Source organism: Punica granatum, chromosome 7 (genome assembly GCF_007655135.1).
Source record: "Punica granatum isolate Tunisia-2019 chromosome 7, ASM765513v2, whole genome shotgun sequence".
In the NCBI taxonomy this organism is placed as follows: Eukaryota; Viridiplantae; Streptophyta; class Magnoliopsida; order Myrtales; family Lythraceae; genus Punica; species Punica granatum.
In genome coordinates this window covers 20896087-20916834 of record NC_045133.1, presented here as the reverse complement: position 1 = coordinate 20916834, position 20748 = coordinate 20896087, and the positions used below count along the sequence as shown (strand labels likewise).

At 40.4% G+C, this 20748-nt stretch overlaps 1 protein-coding gene across 1 annotated transcript; it reads left to right on the top strand.

Annotated features, from left to right (window-relative positions):
- The first annotated feature begins 5765 nt into the window (after nt 1-5765).
- LOC116213515 (GDSL esterase/lipase EXL3-like) lies at nt 5766-9498 on the top strand. Its single transcript, XM_031548496.1, has 5 exons — nt 5766-6124; nt 7972-8102; nt 8375-8608; nt 8705-8960; nt 9072-9498. Exons 1-5 carry the CDS (start codon nt 5872-5874, stop codon nt 9263-9265), a joined length of 1068 nt encoding a protein of 355 aa, XP_031404356.1. The 5' UTR covers nt 5766-5871; the 3' UTR covers nt 9266-9498.
- The last annotated feature ends 11250 nt before the right edge of the window (nt 9499-20748 follow it).

The following is a 20748-nucleotide window of genomic DNA, read 5'->3' as shown; positions in this document are numbered from 1 at the left end:
ATATTATTCTCAAAAAATAATTTTATAAGATCAAACTTGTATACATACACTTAGGGAATTTACATAATGTCAACGAAAGAAATACTTAATAAACTTTAAATAAGAGAATTATTAGCAAAATTATCGTTAAACTATTTAGAATTAAACTAATGTATTAATATTATTTTTTGAAATTATTTATTGTCATTGAAAATTATAAAATGTTAATAATTACTACTAAGAATAAATCCGTGCAATGCGCGTGTTACAGGACTAGTGTATACATATTAACGTCATTATCTTTTCCCTCTCATTTTCGCTCTCATACAATCAGTTCTATGCTCTTGTGGAGAAGTGTTTCCGGATAGGTTTTGTCTAAAAATTTACGCATAGTTTACGCCGTTTGGAAGATGTTAAAATTTGAAGTCAAGAGAAATGAACAGTGACTTTGGAGTAATTATGCGACGACTTTAAGGTCGCATAACCAAACGAGCATAACTCCAATTGATGAACCGTCAAGGGCATGGTGTTCCCTCTCTTCTTAACTTTGTGACGATGCCATTCGATGCACATTTGTTCAAATTGAGAGGGAGACATGGGATTTTTTGTTAGATCATGCAGTGGGAGAAAATTTTAGATGATCCTACCTCAAATGACGTGGTGAGGAAGAACCAATAAGAATTTTTTAATGAAGAATAATTATAGCAATTATTCGAGTGATTAGTACCAAATCTCTAGTTTCATGCATTTCAATTGGTACTTCCTCACGCCACGTGGCGAGGTAGGATCACGCAATAACTTCTCATGCAGTGGATACGGGGTGAACGATGATTTTACAACTTATAGCAACTTTATTCAGGCGCTTAGACTCTTTACCAGATCCCAACTTATTAATGACTTATTTTCAAAGCCATTAATTAAATTCCATATTGTTGCTCATCTTATGCAATCTATTTTTGGGCATTCAGCAGCAATGGCATCTTGAATTAGAGTGCTAGCTAGCTAAAGCGTTTTGTGTTCTTTGATCAATTTACAGAGGCATGCATTTCTTTTCCTTTTCTCTAATATTGGTTTCAAATTTTTATTTTCATTTTTTCCCAAAAAAAAAAACAAGAATTTTCGCCTTTAGGCCATTGGGTTTGGGTTCAAGAACTAACCTCGGGACTCCTGTAGGAATCTTTGGGGAGTTTACACTGACCCAACATAAAAACACCCACTGGCCTAAAAGCTAACCTCAAGACTCTCTACTGACTGAACACCACTGAACGAAAACCCTACTCTCTTTTTTCAGATGTCTCTTCAAAAATCCATTTAGTTCGTCGCTTCCCCATCCGATCTCATTTAATTCTCTTCAGTCTTCAGTTCTCTTACCCTTTTAAAAGCATAAAAATGTCGGCAACTTCTTGGACTAATACCTTCATCCAGATTTTTAGATTTTTATCCCGCAACTCTGGCCCGCAACCATGCGAGATTGCGGATAGGCGTTATGGGAGTTACTATGAGTCCAAATCCGTTGGAGTTATATTTTGGATTCAGACCAAAAGCCCAGCGAGGACTTTGGGGCAAAAATAGACGAGAGTTTATCCCACCCCGCAAATTTCATATCGGTTGCATTTGCACATGAGAGAGATCTGAGATTTATATATAAAGTCAATAACCTCATTGTTAGCTAGCACCTTTTGAATTGACGAACTCGTGGTTCTTACTACTACTGAGATGACACTCGGATGATTTTCATTGGATTGTCACTGCTTCTTGTGTTTAGAGTGGTGGTCTCAAATATCTTTTACTGTGCTTGGATATACCGTTTCATATGTGATTGGACTTCGAAAGCCACTAGCATCTTTACTAGGAGTTTAGAGAGCTTTCTTGAAGATTTTACTACCTATGACCGTCTTTCTCATGGCCTGTTATAACACATCTCCTCCAGTTGCTACCTTCTCAAATGTCGTTCCAGAGCCATCCTGACAATTTGATCTCCAGATCGATGACATCCTAGACAGGTCATTGAGAGGATCTCAAGCATATATATGTGCCGAATGATTTTCTTTCTCGTGTCAAAGCCAATATCTATTAGGAAGTTTCATGGTTAATCTAAGTGACTGTTAATTAGTGCATCCCAAAGCCTAATGCACACTTTATGCTGGGAATTGGTTTTAGGCTTAACCCAACTGGGCCTACGAAGCCAAAGCAATATTCCGCGAAACCAAATGGGATTTGATGGGTTGCTTAGCAGTCAGACTAAGCACCCCCCCTACCTTCCCATATTTATATGAGGTAAATATATCGAGAATCTCTCAAGGTGATAACATAATTTATCCCTAACTCTTCTATAAATATGATATTCATGCTTCATGTTAGGTTTATTTGGGCACTTTGGACGTTATTTCCCTTACACATAAGACTCAATCCAACTTGAGCATCGGGGACGAAAATTGGGACACCACTCCCAATCTCCCCTTTTGCAGGTGGTTGTGATTGGAGAAAGTGGATTAATCGTCATCAACTCACATGTGGATTGCTCGTGATCAAGGCCCGATTTTCGAGGTCCTAACACTTTTACACGACCAAATTAATTGGTAAATAAAAGTAATTTTGTTAGTGATTGCGCTCATATCAATAATCACTAAATTATATATATATATATATATATATATATGCGATCCATCATGACAAACAAATCTTTCGACAGTTATTGTATTGGCCTGCTAATTGAATGGCTAGTGGTGTGCAATTTCAAGGAAAATATCTTCATGTTTATTTTGTTCTTCTTTGTCTTCTTCCTCCGCCTTCTTCTAATTACCAGTAAATATTCATGTGCGTTGCACGTGAGATTTTTATTTTTTTATGTAATTAAACATTAAAAAATTAACTTAATACGCAGGGATAGAGGTTAAACCTAATCTCTATATGTCCTTCAAATTTTATGTAAAGAATTATATTTATTGGAAAATTTTCCTTCAAATATAAATATTTTTGACAATAGATATTTATCATCATAGCAACACAATATTAGAATGGAAATTAATAAAATTGCATGAAAAGACCATCAATACGGAGAGGAATAAGGAAGGGCTTATTATGCTGGAACCCTATATACGAAAGCAAACAAAACACGAAGAACACATACAAGCAATAATTATGAAAAAGGAGGAAAAGTTTTGTATGCAGAACCGCTTCGAGACATGTTATAGAAGGCGCTTACTTCAAAGTAGATTTCCACCGTTATCTCGGAGTAATAGCGTGATGATGTCCTACTCTCAAGATACAATGAACCACTAGGGATCTTTTAATGTGCAATCAAATAGAAAATCCGAAAAACTCGAAAATCTCTTTGACTTCTCTTGAAAAATTTTGGAATAGAAATGAGTTTTGGATCTTGGAATATTTTGTAAGGACTTTGGGAGATAGGGGGGAGAGAGAATAGTTGGAATCTAAGAGAATTTTTTAAATATTGTAAAAAAGAGAGGAAATAGGTATTTATATTAGTGAAACACTACAATCGTGCATTACAATAAATAAACACATTCAATCCCAAAATGAATGCACATCCTTACAATTAAAGTGCATGAATTTCTACAATTAAAGAGACTTATCTCTAATAATCTAAGAGTTAGGTCTTTCTATAAATACCTTCCCACAGACACTTAATTTTGAATTACCAAATATAATAAATAAAAATAACATAAATCACCACAAACCTCGAAGAGTGAATTCAGTACTTTGAAATATGGAGAAACATTGGTTGAATTTCAAAGAATAAAATTATACTATTGAATTAGGAAGAGCCTTAAAAGATATATTTACAAATAGATACTGCTTGAAGAGACATTTTGGTTATAATAATTAAGGTGCAAAAACAACTATAATTCGTCCAAGTATATTGAAAGGGCAAAATAGACATTTTAAAATATGTCAATGTACATTGAAGGGCAAAATTGAAATTTCAAAAATCGAGAAATACTTTTGTGAGTTTCACACTTTTATATATGTTATATTAATATTAATATTATTATTATTATTATAGATTATAGAATAGATAAATAATTAATTCTTCTCGTGAGTCTTTCTGGTTGTTTAACGACCCCAGACCTTGGTCCCGAGCTGGCTTCAGGGGAATGGAAAACATGCGCGCTCAAATTGCATGCTATGTGTACTAGTTTAATTTTTAATAATTTTTTTCCTACAATTTCTTCCCTTAATTATTGTTTTCTTTGTTTTCCTGATTTAGTAGCGACAAAGATATCAGAATTGACGATAAATGATGCGGAGAGGGGTAGCCCACCAACTTTCATGAAGTAGTCCTCACTCTTCTTCAAACTTCCTTAAACCTTGTTTCAAACTTCAACATACCCAATTGGATACTAATGTTTGTCAAGCCAACATATATACCGAGGAGAATATATATATGTTAGCTAGTCAACAAGTAAATCACGTAATTGGTGATGTTTCGGCGATACTTTTTATCTGCAACTGTGAGACTTTTTTAATCATTGGATGCATTCACTATGAACCGAGAGACCGGAAATTAAATGATGTTTACGGGTAAGTTGCCCCGTACATATACTTCACAAAAACAAAACAAATTTGATGTGTTCACTTGAAACTGTATATATATGAAAATGCAAATTGATTCGAATATATCTTTTTCAGTAGTACACATATATGGGATGGGAATCATAGGATAGAATAAGACCATATCAAATGGGACACATAAGCAAGTAAATTATATAAATTGTCATCAAATGTTCTGAGCATGAAATTCGATATGTAAATTATATTAATCGTCATCAAATTATATATATCGTGGAGAGATGCCTTAATCATTGAGCCCTTGTTCTGAGCATGAAATTTGACTTACTGGAATCAATAAGTAAATTTTGGATAAATAAGTAAATAAAATAATTCGATGAACAAAAACAAAAGTTTTTCCCAATTTTTTTTATCTGCTTAATAAATCATCCCCAAAAAATGAATCCTTGTCAATTCGCAGATTGATTCTTGTGGACCTTTCCTAGCTAGTAGCTACCTCCTGGCACCTGCCATGCATACATTATGTGTTAATTAAGAAAATGACTATTTGTTTAACTTATTTTTTTGTTTAATTGCTGCAACCTCATGAAGAAATTAGTTTAAATTTTTTTTCGGAGTGAATAGCAATTAGTTTAAATTTAATCAACCGGAATATATGATAAAGGTTTATAACTCACTTTTCTATTACCTTAACTTTCCAATTTGAGTTAAAGTTTACTCTAATTTTTCAATGAACTCTTACAAGTTTCGACCTATTAACATGATTGACTACACGTATCGTACTAGTCCTTGAAATACCTCCCTGTGCATGCATTTTCCTTAGTACTAAAGACCCGAGTTATCGCATTAAAAAAAAAAAAGAGACCCAAGTTAATGTTACTGTAAAAAAAAATTAAATCGTGTAAGAGAATGTCTCCTATGGATCAATTTGCACAACCTTAACTTGGAGTTGGTCGGAGCCTCTCGACTCCAGAATAAGAGCAAACATGGTTGCACTTAACCTACTTCTGATTTAATTTTTAACAAAATGAATCTACAAGAAAGGGAAAAACGTGTGCTAAGAATTGCATGCATACGTAGATAGACTGCATGCATGTCGAGCCAATATTTTACTTTTGAGGGATTAATAAATTAACAATAATCAGCAGTATTTCATTACCCACCACAGCTTCTCTCTATCAGACAGTATATGGACCTTGCGTTAAATCACTCTCTGTCTCCCCTATATATAAGAGTGGCATAAAGAAGACGGGGGGATTCAATCTCCCTAATTCTATCTCTCTCTATCTCGTATATATCCCTAATTGCCAGCTTAATTAATTACAGAGAAAGTTCAATTCATCAAGGAGAGCAGCCACAATGGTTCGGACGATGTTGCGTGTCGTCTTCGTCCTCTTGATGACAATCGAAGTAGTCCTAGCACTGGTAAAGCTGCCCCCTAACGAGACAGTGCCGGCAGTGATTGTGTTTGGGGACTCCATTGTGGATGCAGGGAACAACAATCAGCTCAGGACGCTCGTCAAGTGCAACTTCGCACCTTACGGGATTCGTTTCAAAGGCGGGACTCCCACCGGACGGTTTTGCGATGGCAAAATCCCGTCCGATCTTATAGGTTCTTCATTTAATTTCTTCACTGATCTTTTATATATCAATATATTTCTGTCTATTATACATCGATTTGCTTGGCTGAGCTAGACAATTACCAATTAATATTGTGGGAAACTCACCTTAATGATCAACAATTAATATTAGAATGATAAATATATATGCTGAGATACATAAGCCATTAGAGAATCCCTTTGGATTTCCCTAATAATTTCGAAAATTTGTCCCATATTATCATGGCACACACTCATGCACACACAATATATATATATATATATATATATGAAATCAAAAAAAAAATTTTGGGTAAATAAAATTGTGGAGACATTCCTTTCACTATTTTTGGGATCAAGTAGTAAAAGCTAGTCCTTCTCCCAATAAGTGCGATACTATGGCTCGAAGTTGTGTTCTCCTTCTTATGAGAGTTAGAGCCGCTTACCACACAATCAAAAATTTGTTGATTGTCTGAAATCAAAATTAATTATGAGTGAAGTCGACATGTTTCCTTATTCTTTTTGCTCCTTTTTTTTGTTGGTTATATTCACTTTATCATTAAGGGATCTCCAAACATGAATTTTCTCCATTTATAAAATTCGAATTCGAGATCTTATATTAAGGGAAATAAGTTCCGAATTACTTAATCTAACCCAACTTCGTGGAGTGATCTATTAATGTTATAGATTTTTGAGAGAAAATATAAAAAGTTGGTTCCTTTTCCAGTTTCCTTGGTACTTCTAATTTCTCTCGCACGCCATCTCCTAAAGTTGATCGTCGGATTTGTCAAAGTCTTTCTCGATGTGGTCTTTAAGTGGCTGAGAAGTGAAATTAATATGCATAAACTAATATATAGTAGTAGGGCTGGCTATGTAAGTTAACAAATATTAACCCAAGACATCTATGTCATATATATATATATATATATATATAATTGTATTTTCGAAGTTTAGGTGGCCAGAAAATGGAGCTTATTTAATGTGTTGATTGGGAGTATGGTGGGATACATCATAAGTATTATGAGTGACATTACTATTGATGAAATATGAAAAACAGTTATAAATGTAATTTTCTCCGACATGATAATAAGTTGTTAAAATTATTTCAGTTTGTTGCATACATTAAGTAGCCATCTTTCTTTTTTTTGGTGGATAATTAGCCATCTATTTTGATTGCAGTAATTTTAAAATAATGTATGCAAGACACTTTCAGATTCCCGTGAAATCAACACTTTCTTATCAGCAAAATCACCTTAAAGTGGCGTTTCTTATCAGCAATACAACACTCCCAAACCAAATAAATAGTAGAACAAACATTTTTCCTTTTCGTCACGAATCGTTAAAAATCCATGGAATTTTTGTCAAAGACATAAGGTTTCATTTCTAACCTATTTCTTTTTCTGCAGGTAAGACAATACTCTAGCATAATTTCGTAGTCGGCTCCCCTACTAAAGAAAACCATCCCATTGACAACTGAGGAAACTTTTTTTTTTATTACAGAAAATTTATAGCAAAGTAAAAGGCATTAATTTCAAAATGAAACCTACTCTCTTTTTCTAAATATATAATCAATTACAACAATCGTTAGAACACGTTTGTCTTTCTGTTTGTGTGGTCGATAGCTTAGGATGCAGCGGTTTTTGAGAAATTCAAAGGGAGAGTGTTATTTTACCAAATCATTCCATACAAATTTTGGAAATTTCTTTTGCTTCTTATGAAAAACACTTTTCAATATTTGATTTAATAAGAACAAATTTCCAACTTGAATATTAAATATTCGAAGAGTGCAAATACGTGTACTTGATTTAATTTTAGAAACACCCTGTCAAATGATAATTTCATAAGTTTTTCCTGATTTCAGCCGCAGAATTGGGCATAAAGGATATCGTCCCGGCATATCTAGATCCGAATCTGAAGAAGGAAGATCTCGCCACGGGAGTAACCTTCGCTTCCGGGGGCACGGGATACGACCCCTTGACCTCCAAAATAGTGGTACGTACATGCATAATTGGACACATATATCGGCCCACTTATGGACCCGTCCCAATATTCTATGATTTTCGAATCAATATTTTCACTGAAGATCTTGCCACAAATAGTTGATCCGCCGGTCACAAAGGACCAAGTCGAGACCTGACGGACCGTGGAAGCACGGCCCATTGCAAAATTCATGTTTTTCACACTCTTTCACTTCAATCAGTCCATCACTTATGAATCCCACAACAGCTTCTATCAATCAATGCTAACTTTCTCAGTTTGGGCAGTCCGTGCTATCATTAACAGATCAACTAGAACTTTTCAAGCAGTACATTGGGAACCTGACTGCATTCGTCGGAGAGAAGAAGGCAAACACGATATTAGGCCAGACCCTGTACCTAGTTGTAGCCGGGAGCGATGACATTGCGAATACGTACTTCACAGCTCGTTTCAGGAAATTCCAGTACGATGTGTCCGGCTATGCCGGCTTAATGGTCGAATCTGCTTCAAGCTTCTTGAAGGTACGTAAAAATAAATAATCAATGACACCATTTGGGGGAGCTCAATACATTCAATCCTAGATCATTTCATACTCTTGATTTAAACATGCATTTTAGGAGCTCTATGCACTCGGGGCACGGAGGATTGCAGTGTTCAGTGCACCACCGATTGGGTGCGTGCCGGCACAGCGGACATTGGCAGGGGGAACAATTCGAGGCTGCGCGGAGGATTACAATGACGCCGCTCGGACGTTCAACGCCATGCTCTCCTCCAAGCTTGACTCCCTCAACAAACAGCTGCCCCACAGCAAGATGGTCTACATCGATGTCTACAAGCCGCTTCTTGATCTCATTATGAATCCAATGGATCACGGTAACTCTCTAATCACGGTTCATAGTTCGTTTTGTATTCATCGCACTTTAATCCATGTCGATTTTCATAATCGATTATGATTCTTGTTTGGATAAAATGATCAATGTGCAGGCTTCGCTTATGCGGACAAGGGGTGCTGTGGCACGGGCAATATTGAGGTGGCAATACTGTGTAACAAATTGGAGCCGTACACGTGTACAGATTTGTCCGATTATTTGTTCTTCGACAGCTACCACCCAACCGAGAAGGCATACAAGACACTGATCACTCCCCTCATCAGGAAATATTTGAATAAGTTTTTCTAATTGTTTTGTTTAACCGTGCAATAATGAAAACCCGAGATCAATCGATCATTCGATATAAGTTATGATTTTGGGATACTGTCGATATTGCTAGAAGATGCAGTTGCAAAAAGAAAGGATTCAAATTGTCATATCGAGGAACTTATGATGTATTAACTTATGGGCACTTTTTTTTTCTTTTGTTACATAGAGAGGTCTATAAACTTAATTACAACAGTCTCTTTTTTTTTCGGATAGATTTGAACTCATTTTCTTAATTAATTCCATACAAAGAATATACTTATACAGTCCATTACGACCAACGATAGACAATCTGGAATGCTGTCTTCTTTCTACATCCCCTTCCCACGCTCAACCGCCCATCCTCTTCCTCTCATCTCTTTGCGATTTCGCCTATCTCTGCGGCTTCTCTACAATCTACAGTTTCTTTGCGCCCTCCCTTAGTGTCAGTTGGATTTCCAGGTTTGCAGATCGCTCCAGCGAAGAGTCGCTCGATCAACTAACTTGATAAGATGATATTCCCTAAATATCATTTCAAAGTTGAACCACATTTTATTCCACCATTGAATTCGAAGTGACAATTTTTTAATGAACTCGCTCGATTTAATTAGCCGATGACAGCGTGGCATGGCATAAGGAAGCAACTGCCCTCTTTTTTCCTTTCTTTCAATTGATCAGTTTTACCTTCTCTTGCCTTCTTTTTTTTTATTTTTCCCTAAAGAGTCGTTCCAAACAAATATTAAACAATGGTCATATGGCAAGGCACAAAAGTGGCTTGCACCGATTTATTACGTTCATTCAAAGCTAAGTTTCTTGTTCATCCTCAAAATGGAATATTATTATCCATGTTTGTGTAATATGGGTTCAAATTATTAACTGTTAGTTTACCTTTTTATTGTTTGATATTGTCTTATTAACTTATTAGCTAATATTTTGTGATTGCCGATTATCTGAAAGATGAATAGAAATGGGATATAAATGAGGATCTTAATCTTGAAGAACAATCAGTTGTCCTTGTGAACAAGCACAGGACGCAATAGGCCTTCCACAAGTCTTCCAAAATACTTGATCCTTTATTACAAGGACCCTTGGGATGAAAGTCAATGTTCATCTTAAGGTACTGATATTATTGGAAGGTTACTTTATTATAGATTGTACAATTGTATATTAGGACACCATTGTATATTAGGAACCTGTATATTTGGTATTTGACATTTTCGGTAGTCTTGGATATTAGGCTCATGACAGGATATTAGTTACCTCTTTTGTAACACTACACAGCCTATATACTGTGTCAATTGATTCAATGGGAGTTAAGTTGGATTCTTCAATAATTCTCATGGTATCAAAGCGATTGTGCTCCTGGACCAATTGATTTTTCCGGCAACAAAATGTCCGATGTCAGCGACGATGAGAAGAGTCCAAGGCTAGACTCTAGATCATCAAAGGACAGGAAAGAAGGGGACGGCTCAGTAAGGAGCATGGAGGTCCCGCCGGTTTATCGACTTGCGTCTTCTGACAGCACAGGAGCCCAGGTGATTGGGTGCACCCTCAACGGTGACAACTACCTAACATGGTCATGGGCTATGCTAATTGCGCTTCGAGCCAGGAACAAGCTAGCGTTCATCGACGGATCTCTGGAGAGACTAGACGATGAAGACCCCCTCAAAGAGAGGTGGGAGAGGTGTAATTCCACGGTTTTGGCGTGGATATTTAACACCATGGAGGGGAGTCTCCAGGCCACCGTAGCTTACGCGGTGGATGCCAGAAGCCTATGGGACGATCTCAAGGAGAGATTTTCCGAAGGGAATCAGTCTAGGGTTTTTCAAATCAAGACTGACATTTGTCTTCTCAAACAGGATGGATTGAATGTTCGGTAATACTACGGCAAATTGAAATTACTGTGGGACGAGTTGGAATTCTATTTGGCACACCCGGGCTATAGCTGTGGAGCGAACGCAACGATTGCGGCACAGAGGGAAGCAGAGAAGTGCTATCAGTTCCTTATGGGACTTACCTCGGAATTCAACACAATCCGATCGACGATTCTCAGCATCGAACCACTGCCAAACCTGAACAAGATATATAAGATGGTGGCGAACGAAGAGAGACAAAGGATGGTCGCGCGGTCGAGAGAAACCACCCCGGCATTTGCCGTCTTCCTTGCCAGAGGAGAAACAGAATGCGGACGACCTGGGATTGAAAAATTGCAGAGCTTCGGGGAAGGGGAAGTGATCTGCAGTCACTGTGGGAAACCGGGCCACACAAAGGGCACATGCTGGGCCATAATCGGATACCTAGCCTGGCATTTCAAGTCCAAGACGAGTGCAGGAAAGGGGCCCATGACAGGACAGGCCAAGCAAAAAACTGGGCTGCGAGGAAAGGCCCAAACTCAGCGAGGCCCAGATCGAGCGAACGCAGCCCAGACAGTGCAAGGAGCGAGTTCGCGGGCCGAACGCCTGGAGGCCCTACCCGACGAACATTTCCAGGGACTATTATCCATGCTTTCCCAGGATGCCATCGACCCAAACCGACTTGTCGGTAATAAATTTAATTTAGTGACCTTGCAGAATGAATGGATTTTGGACACATGAGCATCACGACACATGACAGGATGTCTTGAATATTTTTCGACATCTATTCCAATCAAAGGCGGAGCACCGGTATATATTCCAAACGGGGGCATGGTCAAAGCCACCCGGACGGGAAATGTGCTAATTGCAGGACTGATGGAGATTACTAACGTGCTTTATGTGCCCAGTTTCAATTGCAATTTAATTTCGATTGCACAATTGTCAAGGGAGATGGATTGTTACGTGACGTTTTGCTCTGATTTATGTGTTATCCAGGACCGCACCTCGAGGAGGACGCTTGGAGTGGGTGAACTACGAGGGGGGGTCTATTATCTGAAGCGAGTGACCACTGCACCACAGAAATGTCAAGCAGTTGTGGAAGAGTCTGCAGATATTTGGCATCAGAGGCTTGGTCATCCATCTCGCACGATAAAGTTGAAGGGTATTGATTTGAATTTTTCAAAAATAAGTAATAAGGAGTGTGATGTGTGCCTTAGAGCGAAACAAACACGCTCACAATTTCAATTGAGTATGAATAAAGCTGAATGCCCGTTTCAGTTGATACACTGCGATTTGTGGGGACCATATAGAGTCAAAGCAAGTTGTGGAGCCAATTATTTCTTGACTATAGTTGATGATTTTAGTCGAGGTGTGTGGGTTTATTTATTGCGAGAAAAGTCTGAAGCTCGACGATTTATCATTGATTTTTATAATTTAATAAAGAATCAATTCAGTCGCACGATCAAAATTCTGAGAAGTGATAATGGGATGGAGTTTTTGTCAAGGGAGTTACGAGAATTCTTTTCTACACATGGTATTGTGCATCAGACGTCTTGCATAGATACACCGCAGCAGAATAGTCGGGTTGAAAGGAAGTATCGACATATCCTCAACGTCGCTAGGGCACTAATGTTTCAGGCCTCATTACCGACAAAGTTATGGGGGGAGTGTATCTCAACGGCCGTCCACTTGATAAACATCACTCCGACGCCTTTACTTGATAACAAGAGCCCACATGAGGTACTTTTCGGAAAACAACCTAATTACTCAAATTTACGAGTTTTTGGGTCATTATGCTATGCTTACACACGAACCAAAGATAAGTTTGAGCCAAGGTCTCGACGATGTGCTTTTATCGAGTATCCCCATGGAAAGAAGGGATGGAGACTCTATGATTTGCAGAATCGACAGATGTTCGTGTCAAGAGATGTGAGATTTTGTTAAACGATTTTTCCTTTTGCCAGGGAGAATGAACAATCAAACCAACAAGAAGGAGGCGGCCCACTTTTTCTCGAAGATACCTCAGTTGGCCTAAGGAGAGCAATTGGGTGTTCTCAGCCCAATACAGAACAACTAGGCTTTTTTGGTGACTCTTCATCAGACCGGTCCAAGCGTTGGGAGAAGCCCAGTAGCGCTAGGCAGCGGCAGTCCAGCACTGAGGAGGAAGAGAGGCCCAGTGATACAGATGGGCCTAGTTCAGTCCAGCAATCACTGACGGACACAGATCACATTGTGGAGCGAATGGGCTGCGGTCAGCGAGGAAAAGATTGGGCAGCCCAGGAAGAAATTTCTGATTCGGGCCAAGCTGAGAGGCCCGCTGGGCCAGTTCTGGAAGCAATAAGAGATAATTCTGCCTCGGGCCAAACAGAAAAGAGCCCGGTCCGGATTACAGAAGCTAGGGGGAGTATTATGGGCGCAAAGGGGAGCATTTTGCAATTCAAAAGGGAAGGAGAATCATCCAAAAAGGGATTTTCTTCTGGAAATTTAGAGGAAAGTCAAGAAGTGACTTTGCGACGATCTAAACGGGTTCCCAGCCTTCCTAATCACTTCAAGGATTATATCGTCCACACTGCTCGCTATAAGACCCCTTCTCCTGTTTTGCCCACTACCTTGCACTCCTCAGGTACGTCTTATCCCATTGAGAAATTTGTTGATTATTCCACTGTCTCTAACCAACACAAGGCATTTCTAGCTGCAATTGATTCAGACAGAGAGCCCTCATCTTATCGAGAGGCTGCCCAAAATCCAAGATGGAGAGACGCAATGGCTGAAGAAATTCGCGCTCTTGAATTAAACAAGACATGGACGATTGTACAATTGCCTCCTGGTAAACATCCTATTGGCTGCAAGTGGGTGTATAAGGTGAAGCGTCGAGCTGATGGAAGTATATAACGATATAAGGCGCGGCTAGTTGCAAAGGGTTTCACCCAGGTCGAAGGAATTGACTATCATGAGACTTTTGCACCAGTAGCCAAGTTGGTAACTGTGCGATGTCTCTTAACAGTGGCAGTAGCAAAAGAGTGGCACATCCATCAAATGGACGTCAACAATGCCTTTTTACATGGGGACCTGGAGGAAGAAGTATATATGAAACTACCTCCTGGTTTTTCTACTTCTAGTAATGGCACCGTGTGCAGGCTTCGCAAGTCTTTATATGGACTACGTCAGGCATCAAGAAATTGGTTCTCGAAGTTTGCAGATGCACTTCGGCACTATGGGTTCATTCAATCAGGTGCGGACCATTCTCTTTTTATTTTTAATCGAGGAAATATTTTCCTTGGGGTGCTGGTCTATGTGGACGATCTAATCGTAGTGGGCAACAATGCTAGCCACTGTGAATCTTTTAAGGGATATCTAGATAGGTGCTTTCGCATAAAGGATTTGGGATCGCTGAAGTATTTCCTTGGCATTGAGGTTACTAGGATGGGCTCTGGTCTTTTTCTCAGTCAGCGGAAGTATGTCCTTGATATTTTGGCTGAGTGTGGGATGTTGGCATCGCGACCATCACCTTTTCCCATGGAGCAGCGTCATCACCTATCCATGAGTTTTAGTGATTTGTTATCAGATCCAGGAAAATACAAGCGTCTAATTGGGAGACTCATCTATCTAACTATCACGAGACCAGAACTCAGCTATTCCCTTCACACTTTGGCACAATTTATGCAGGAGCCACGCCAAGATCATTGGGATGCTACTATACGGGTTCTTCGTTACTTGAAGCAGTCTCCCGGTCAGGGAATTTATCTGCAGCCAACTTCTCTGGAGCTCGAAGCTTTTTGTGACTCGGATTGGGCAAGTTGTCCTTTGACTCGTCGTTCTGTTACAGGATACTTCATTATGCTTGGAGGATGCCCAATCTCATGGAAGACAAAGAAACAAACAACGGTTTCTCGCTCATCTGCTGAAGCAGAGTATCGCGCCATGGCAACAACCGTTAGTGAGATTATTTGGTTGCGGAACTTATTATCTTCTCTTGGAATTCATATGACTACACCGACTCACTTATTCTGCGATAATCAAGCTGCAATACACATTGTTGCGAATCCTGTGTTTCATGAACGAACCAAGCATATTGAGATTGATTGTCATTTCATACGTGAGCATATAAAATCAGGAGTCGTTGAAAACTTTGTAAAGACAAGATTAATGGACAATTCTCTGTCAAATTGTATTACTGATAAGAACATGTACATATAGGCCAAGTGCCAGCTATTAACTAGGAAACTATAGATAACTAGCCTAAAATATGTATATGTAAGATACTCAGAATATTCTTGCTTGATTGTCAAGAATCGTAATATATCGTAATACTCCCCCTCAAGTTGGAGCGTGAGGATTCCGAACGCCTAACTTGCTGAGGAGAAAACGGAATCTATCTCGACCTAAGGCCTTAGTGAAAATGTCCGCCGGTTGATGCTTCGTGGAGACGTGAGCGGTAGTGATGATGTTTGAGCGAATATGATCTCGAATGAAATGGCAATCAATCTCAATGTGCTTGGTCCGTTCATGGAATACCGGATTGGCAGCAATATGTAAAGCTGCTTGGTTGTCGCAAAAGAGTTTTGTAGGCCGAGATGAGTGAACACCGAGAGAAGACAGTAGACTGCGTAACCAAATTACTTCACTGACTGTAGCAGCCATTGCCCTGTATTCAGCTTCAGCAGAGGAACGAGAAACAGTGGTCTGTTTCTTTGTCTTCCAGGATATAGGACTCCCTCCAAGAGTGATGAAATAGCCAGTCAGAGACCGTCGTGTCATGGGGCAACTGGCCCAATCAGAGCCGCGGAAGGCAGAGAGCTCAAAAGAATCTGGCCGGAGAAAAATGCCTTGTCCAGGCGACTGCTTGATATAGCGTAGTATTCTAAGAGCTGCATCCCAATGATCCTGTCGAGGGTCTTGCATGAACTGAGTTAAAATTTGAACAGAATAACTAAGCTCCGGCCTTGTTATTGTGAGATAGAGAAGCCGTCCAACTAGACGGCGATAACGACCCGGATCGGAGAAAACGGCCCCTGAATCAGACGCGAGATGATGATTCTGCTCCATAAGGAAATAAGAGGGCCGTGATCCTAACATCCCGCATTCAGATAAAATATCTATGGCATACTTGCACTGGCAGAGAAATAACCCCGAATTCATGCGAGAGACCTCAATGCCAAGGAAGTATCGCAAAAGACCTAAGTCTTTGATGCGGAAGCATGACTTGAGATATTCCTTGAATGAGGTACAATGTCTAGACGAGTTCCCAGCAATGATGAGATCATCCACATAAACAAGTACCGAAAGGAACACCGTACCTCTAGAAAAGGTGAAAAGTGAGTGATCTGCTCCAGATTGTTTGAAGCCGAAAGCATACAAAGCATCAGTAAGTTTAGAAAACCAGTTTCGAGATGCCTGGCGAAGTCCATATAGAGACTTATGCAGTCGACAAACTTGTCCTGGTTGAACAGTACCGAGACCAGGTGGAGGAGACATGTATACTTCTTCGCATAGATCACCATGAAGAAAGGCATTATGGACATCCATTTGGTGGATCTCCCATTGCTTGGCGACTGCTACAGCAAGAAAACAGCGGACTGTCACGAGTTTGGCGACTAGGGCAAAAGTTTCGTGAAAATCGATCCCTTCAACCTGTGTGAACCCTTTCGCTACAAGGCGAGCTTTGTAACGCTCAATAGATCCGTCAGCTCGCCGCTTAATCTTATAGACCCATTTACAACTGATGGGTTTCTTGCCCTGAGGTAATGAAGAAAGAGTCCATGTTCCATTTAACTCGAGTGCTCGTAGTTCCTCGTTCATTGCTGCCTGCCATCGAGGGTCTCTGACAGCATCTTGATATGTCTGAGGCTCTGTATCAGAGTCTATAGCCGCCAGAAAAGAAACATATTTATCGGTAGCACCTGAATAAAACAAATATTGCTTGATTGGATAGGACGTACCTGTGGAGTATGATGGAACAGGTGAGGCCAAGTGTTGAGGGGGGTAATGTGTGACAGTGTGGCATATAAAATCTTTAAAATGAGCCGGCGGTCGTCGAATGCGATCTGACCGTCGTACGTGTGAAGAATGAGAAGGACTGGTGATAATGGGCTCAGCTGTAGGTTGAGGCCCAGACGAAATGAAGTTTTCTGGAGCCAAAGCCGGCCCAAGTTGGGAGAAATCCACGGACTGAGGCCCAGGCGGAATAGAGATCGGGTCGCGTGTCCGTTCTGTGGGTATCGGGTCGCGCGCGAGTTCGCGGGTCGAAGCCTTGAAACCCGGGTCGCGCCTCATGTCAATGGACTCCTTATGCTGGGCCATATTTGGGCCACTGATTGGGCCGTGTATCAGCCCAGTGGGCATCTGTCTTGGTGCAGCTGGACTGGGCGACTCCCCCTGTCCAATCGCCGGTTGGTAATTTAACGAGGACGAATCAATGAAGAACGGTGTATCCCGAATTCTTACATCATGATCATTGTCGTACTGATCAGCAAAAGGAAAGATGTCCTCATAGAATTTGACATCTCTTGACGCAAAAATTCTTCTTGCCTCCAGATCATAAACTCGCCACCCTTTCTTTCCATAAGGATAGCCAACAAAGACACACTTCCTTGCTCGTGCCTTGAATTTATCTTTGGGCATCGGTCTGATTTGTGCATAACACAGGGACCCAAAAACCTGTAAGTGCGAGTAAGTTGGAACCTTTCCAAAAATTACTTCATATGGACTCTTTCCATCAAGGAGCTGTGTCGGGGTGATATTAATAAGATAGGCTGCCGTTAGGATGCACTCTCCCCAAAAATGAACTGGTAGTGATGCTTGGATCAATAGAGCCCGTGCCACATTGAGTATATGGCGATGCTTCCTTTCTACACGCCCATTTTGTTGAGGCGTATCGGTGCAAGAAGTCTGATGTATAATACCGTGTTGTGAGAAGAAATCCTGCAATTCTCGAGATAAAAACTCCGCTCCATTGTCACTACGAATGATCTTCGCGACCCGATTAAATTGATTTTTAATGAGGTTGCATAAATTAATTAAATATCGCTTAGCTTCTGATTTCTCTCGCAATAGGTAAACCCACAATCCTCGGCTGAAATCATCAACGATCGTCAAGAAATAATAAGCCCCGGAATGAGACTGTGCTCTGTACGGTCCCCATATATCCACATGCACTAGTTGGAATAAAAAGCTAGCTTTATTCATACTGTTTGGGAAATAAGATCGAGTCTGCTTAGCCTTGTGACAGACCTCACATTCTTTATTCAAAAGTTCATTGACTGGTAGACCTCGAAACGGAACATGACGAGACGGATGTCCGAGCCTTCTATGCCACACATCATTCGTCTTGACAGCTGCTACTAGATCAACGTTAATCTTCGATGCCACACATTTCATATAATAGACCCCCCCTCGGCGCTCACCGATTCCAATCATTCTCCTCGCACGGTCCTGTATGAGACACAATTCAGAACTGAATTTTATTAGACATCCCATCTCATCCGATAGTTGAGACACAGAGATTAAATTGCAAGTGAAATCTGGAATCCATAATACTCCAGACAGATTAATAGCTCCTCCAAGATGCACTCTGCCAACTCTAACGGCTTGGGTTGTCTTTCCATTTGGGATGAAAACGGGGGAACTCCCAATAATTGGAGATGCCTCAATTAAATAATCCGAGCAGCCCGTCATATGTCTAGAGGCTCCAGTATCTATAATCCATTCATTGTTGCAAATAACAAAATCATTAAATAAGTTACCAGTATGTATTTCAGCTTCGTCATCACCGTTGTTCATTGCTAATAACCGATGAATCTGCTGAATTTGAGCCTCCGAAAAAGGGAACGTAGACTGGGCTTGTGTTCCTCCTAAATTGCTGTTTGTTGCCGTTTGGACAACGTGGGCCTGATTCGCACGGCCCGGCCCAGCAAATCTCCCGGTCTTCTTTCCTGTCTTGGGCCTATTCATCCGGTTCTCCCAATTCGTCCGGTTCTCCCAATTCGTCCGGTTCTCCCAATTTCTGGGTTGCCCCTGTTCCCAGCTTCTGTTCCGCGATTCCCAGGAACTAGGGTTTTCCGCCGCTTGATGTTTGCGAGCAGAGGCGTGCTGAAGCTCTCCAGATGCCGGTCTTCCGTGAAGCTTCCAGCAGGTATTCCTCGTATGCCCGATTCTATTACAAAAATCACAGTGAGGTCGCTCGTTTCTTTCGCTTCTCTGATCTGTCACCTGCTGGATTTCTCTGCCTCCTCTCGCCATGTACGCAGTAGCCTCCGGTCCTGTCTCTTGGGCACGGATTACAATCCTCTGCCGCTCATCATGAATCACCATCTGAAATACTCGACTGAGAGAAGGAAAAATCTCGAGATTGAGTATATTTGACCGGACTGTGTTGAAATTGGAGTTCAAACCCATGAGAAATTGATGAGCTTTTTCTTTCTCTCTTTGTGCAGCTCGGGTCGCTCCAATTCCACAAATGCATGCACAAGTGCAGCCAGTTTCTTCGAGCAATTGATCGAGTTCATCCCAGAGACCCTTGAGCAGTGAGTAATACTCTGAGACGGGTCTGCCATCCTGCTTCAACTGATAAATTTCGCATTTTAGTTGATAAATTCGGGTTTCATTACCTTGGGAGAACCGTTGTTTCAGGTCGTCCCAGAGAATTCTTGCATTCTCGATACAAGCGATGCTTGGTTGAAGATCTTTCTCCAACGTATTTGCAATCCATGCAACAACCGTGGAGTTTGCTATCACCCATAGAGCGCTATTCGGCTCTCCTTCTGCTGGTTCACGGAGGGTTCCATCAATGAACCCTAATTTGTTCTTCGCGCGAAGTGATATCCGCATCAACCGGGACCATGTGAGGTAATTGTCCCCGTTCAGCTTACAACTAATCAGCTGAACCCCGGTGCCATCAGACGAAGTGACGGTGTAGGGAGAAAGTAGTGCAGCCAATTGTGGCTGATTCCCTCCGCTTCCTGCAAGAGGTGCAAGTGTCTGATCACCAGACATGATGTAGAGAAGGTACGTGATGAGCTTGCCCTTAGGCCAACTTCTCTGATACCATGAAAACTTTGTAAAGACAAGATTAATGGACAATTCTCTGTCAAATTGTATTACTGATAAGAACATGTACATATAGGCCAAGTGCCAGCTATTAACTAGGAAACTATAGATAACTAGCCTAAAATATGTATATGTAAGATACTCAGAATATTCTTGCTTGATTGTCAAGAATCGTAATATATCGTAATAGTCGTGACTACCAACCATTTGTCTACACGATTTCAGCTAGCAGACATCTTCACGAAAGCACTTGGTCGAGATCGCTTCCGCTTTATCCTTTCCAAGTTGGGCATTCGTAATCCTCACGCTCCAACTTGAGGGGGAGTATTATAGATTGTACAATTGTATATTAGGACACCATTGTATATTAGGAACCTGTATATTTGGTATTTGACATTTTCGGTAGTCTTGGATATTAGGCTCATGACAGGATATTAGTTACCTCTTTTGTAACACTACAGAGCCTATATACTGTGTCAATTGATTCAATGGGAGTTAAGTTGGATTCTTCAATAATTCTCATACTTATCCATATAAAAAAAAAAAAAAGAAGGAAAAGTATTCGACAGCATCCTGCTTCTTGGCGTC

Coding starts and splice junctions, on each gene's coding strand:
- LOC116213515 (XM_031548496.1), top strand. CDS start 5,872: ATGGTTCGGACGATGTTGCGTGTCGTCTTCGTCCTCTTGATGACAATC. Junction 8,609..8,704: donor CTGCTTCAAGCTTCTTGAAG/GTACGTAAAAAT, acceptor CATGCATTTTAG/GAGCTCTATGCACTCGGGGC. Junction 8,961..9,071: donor TATGAATCCAATGGATCACG/GTAACTCTCTAA, acceptor ATCAATGTGCAG/GCTTCGCTTATGCGGACAAG.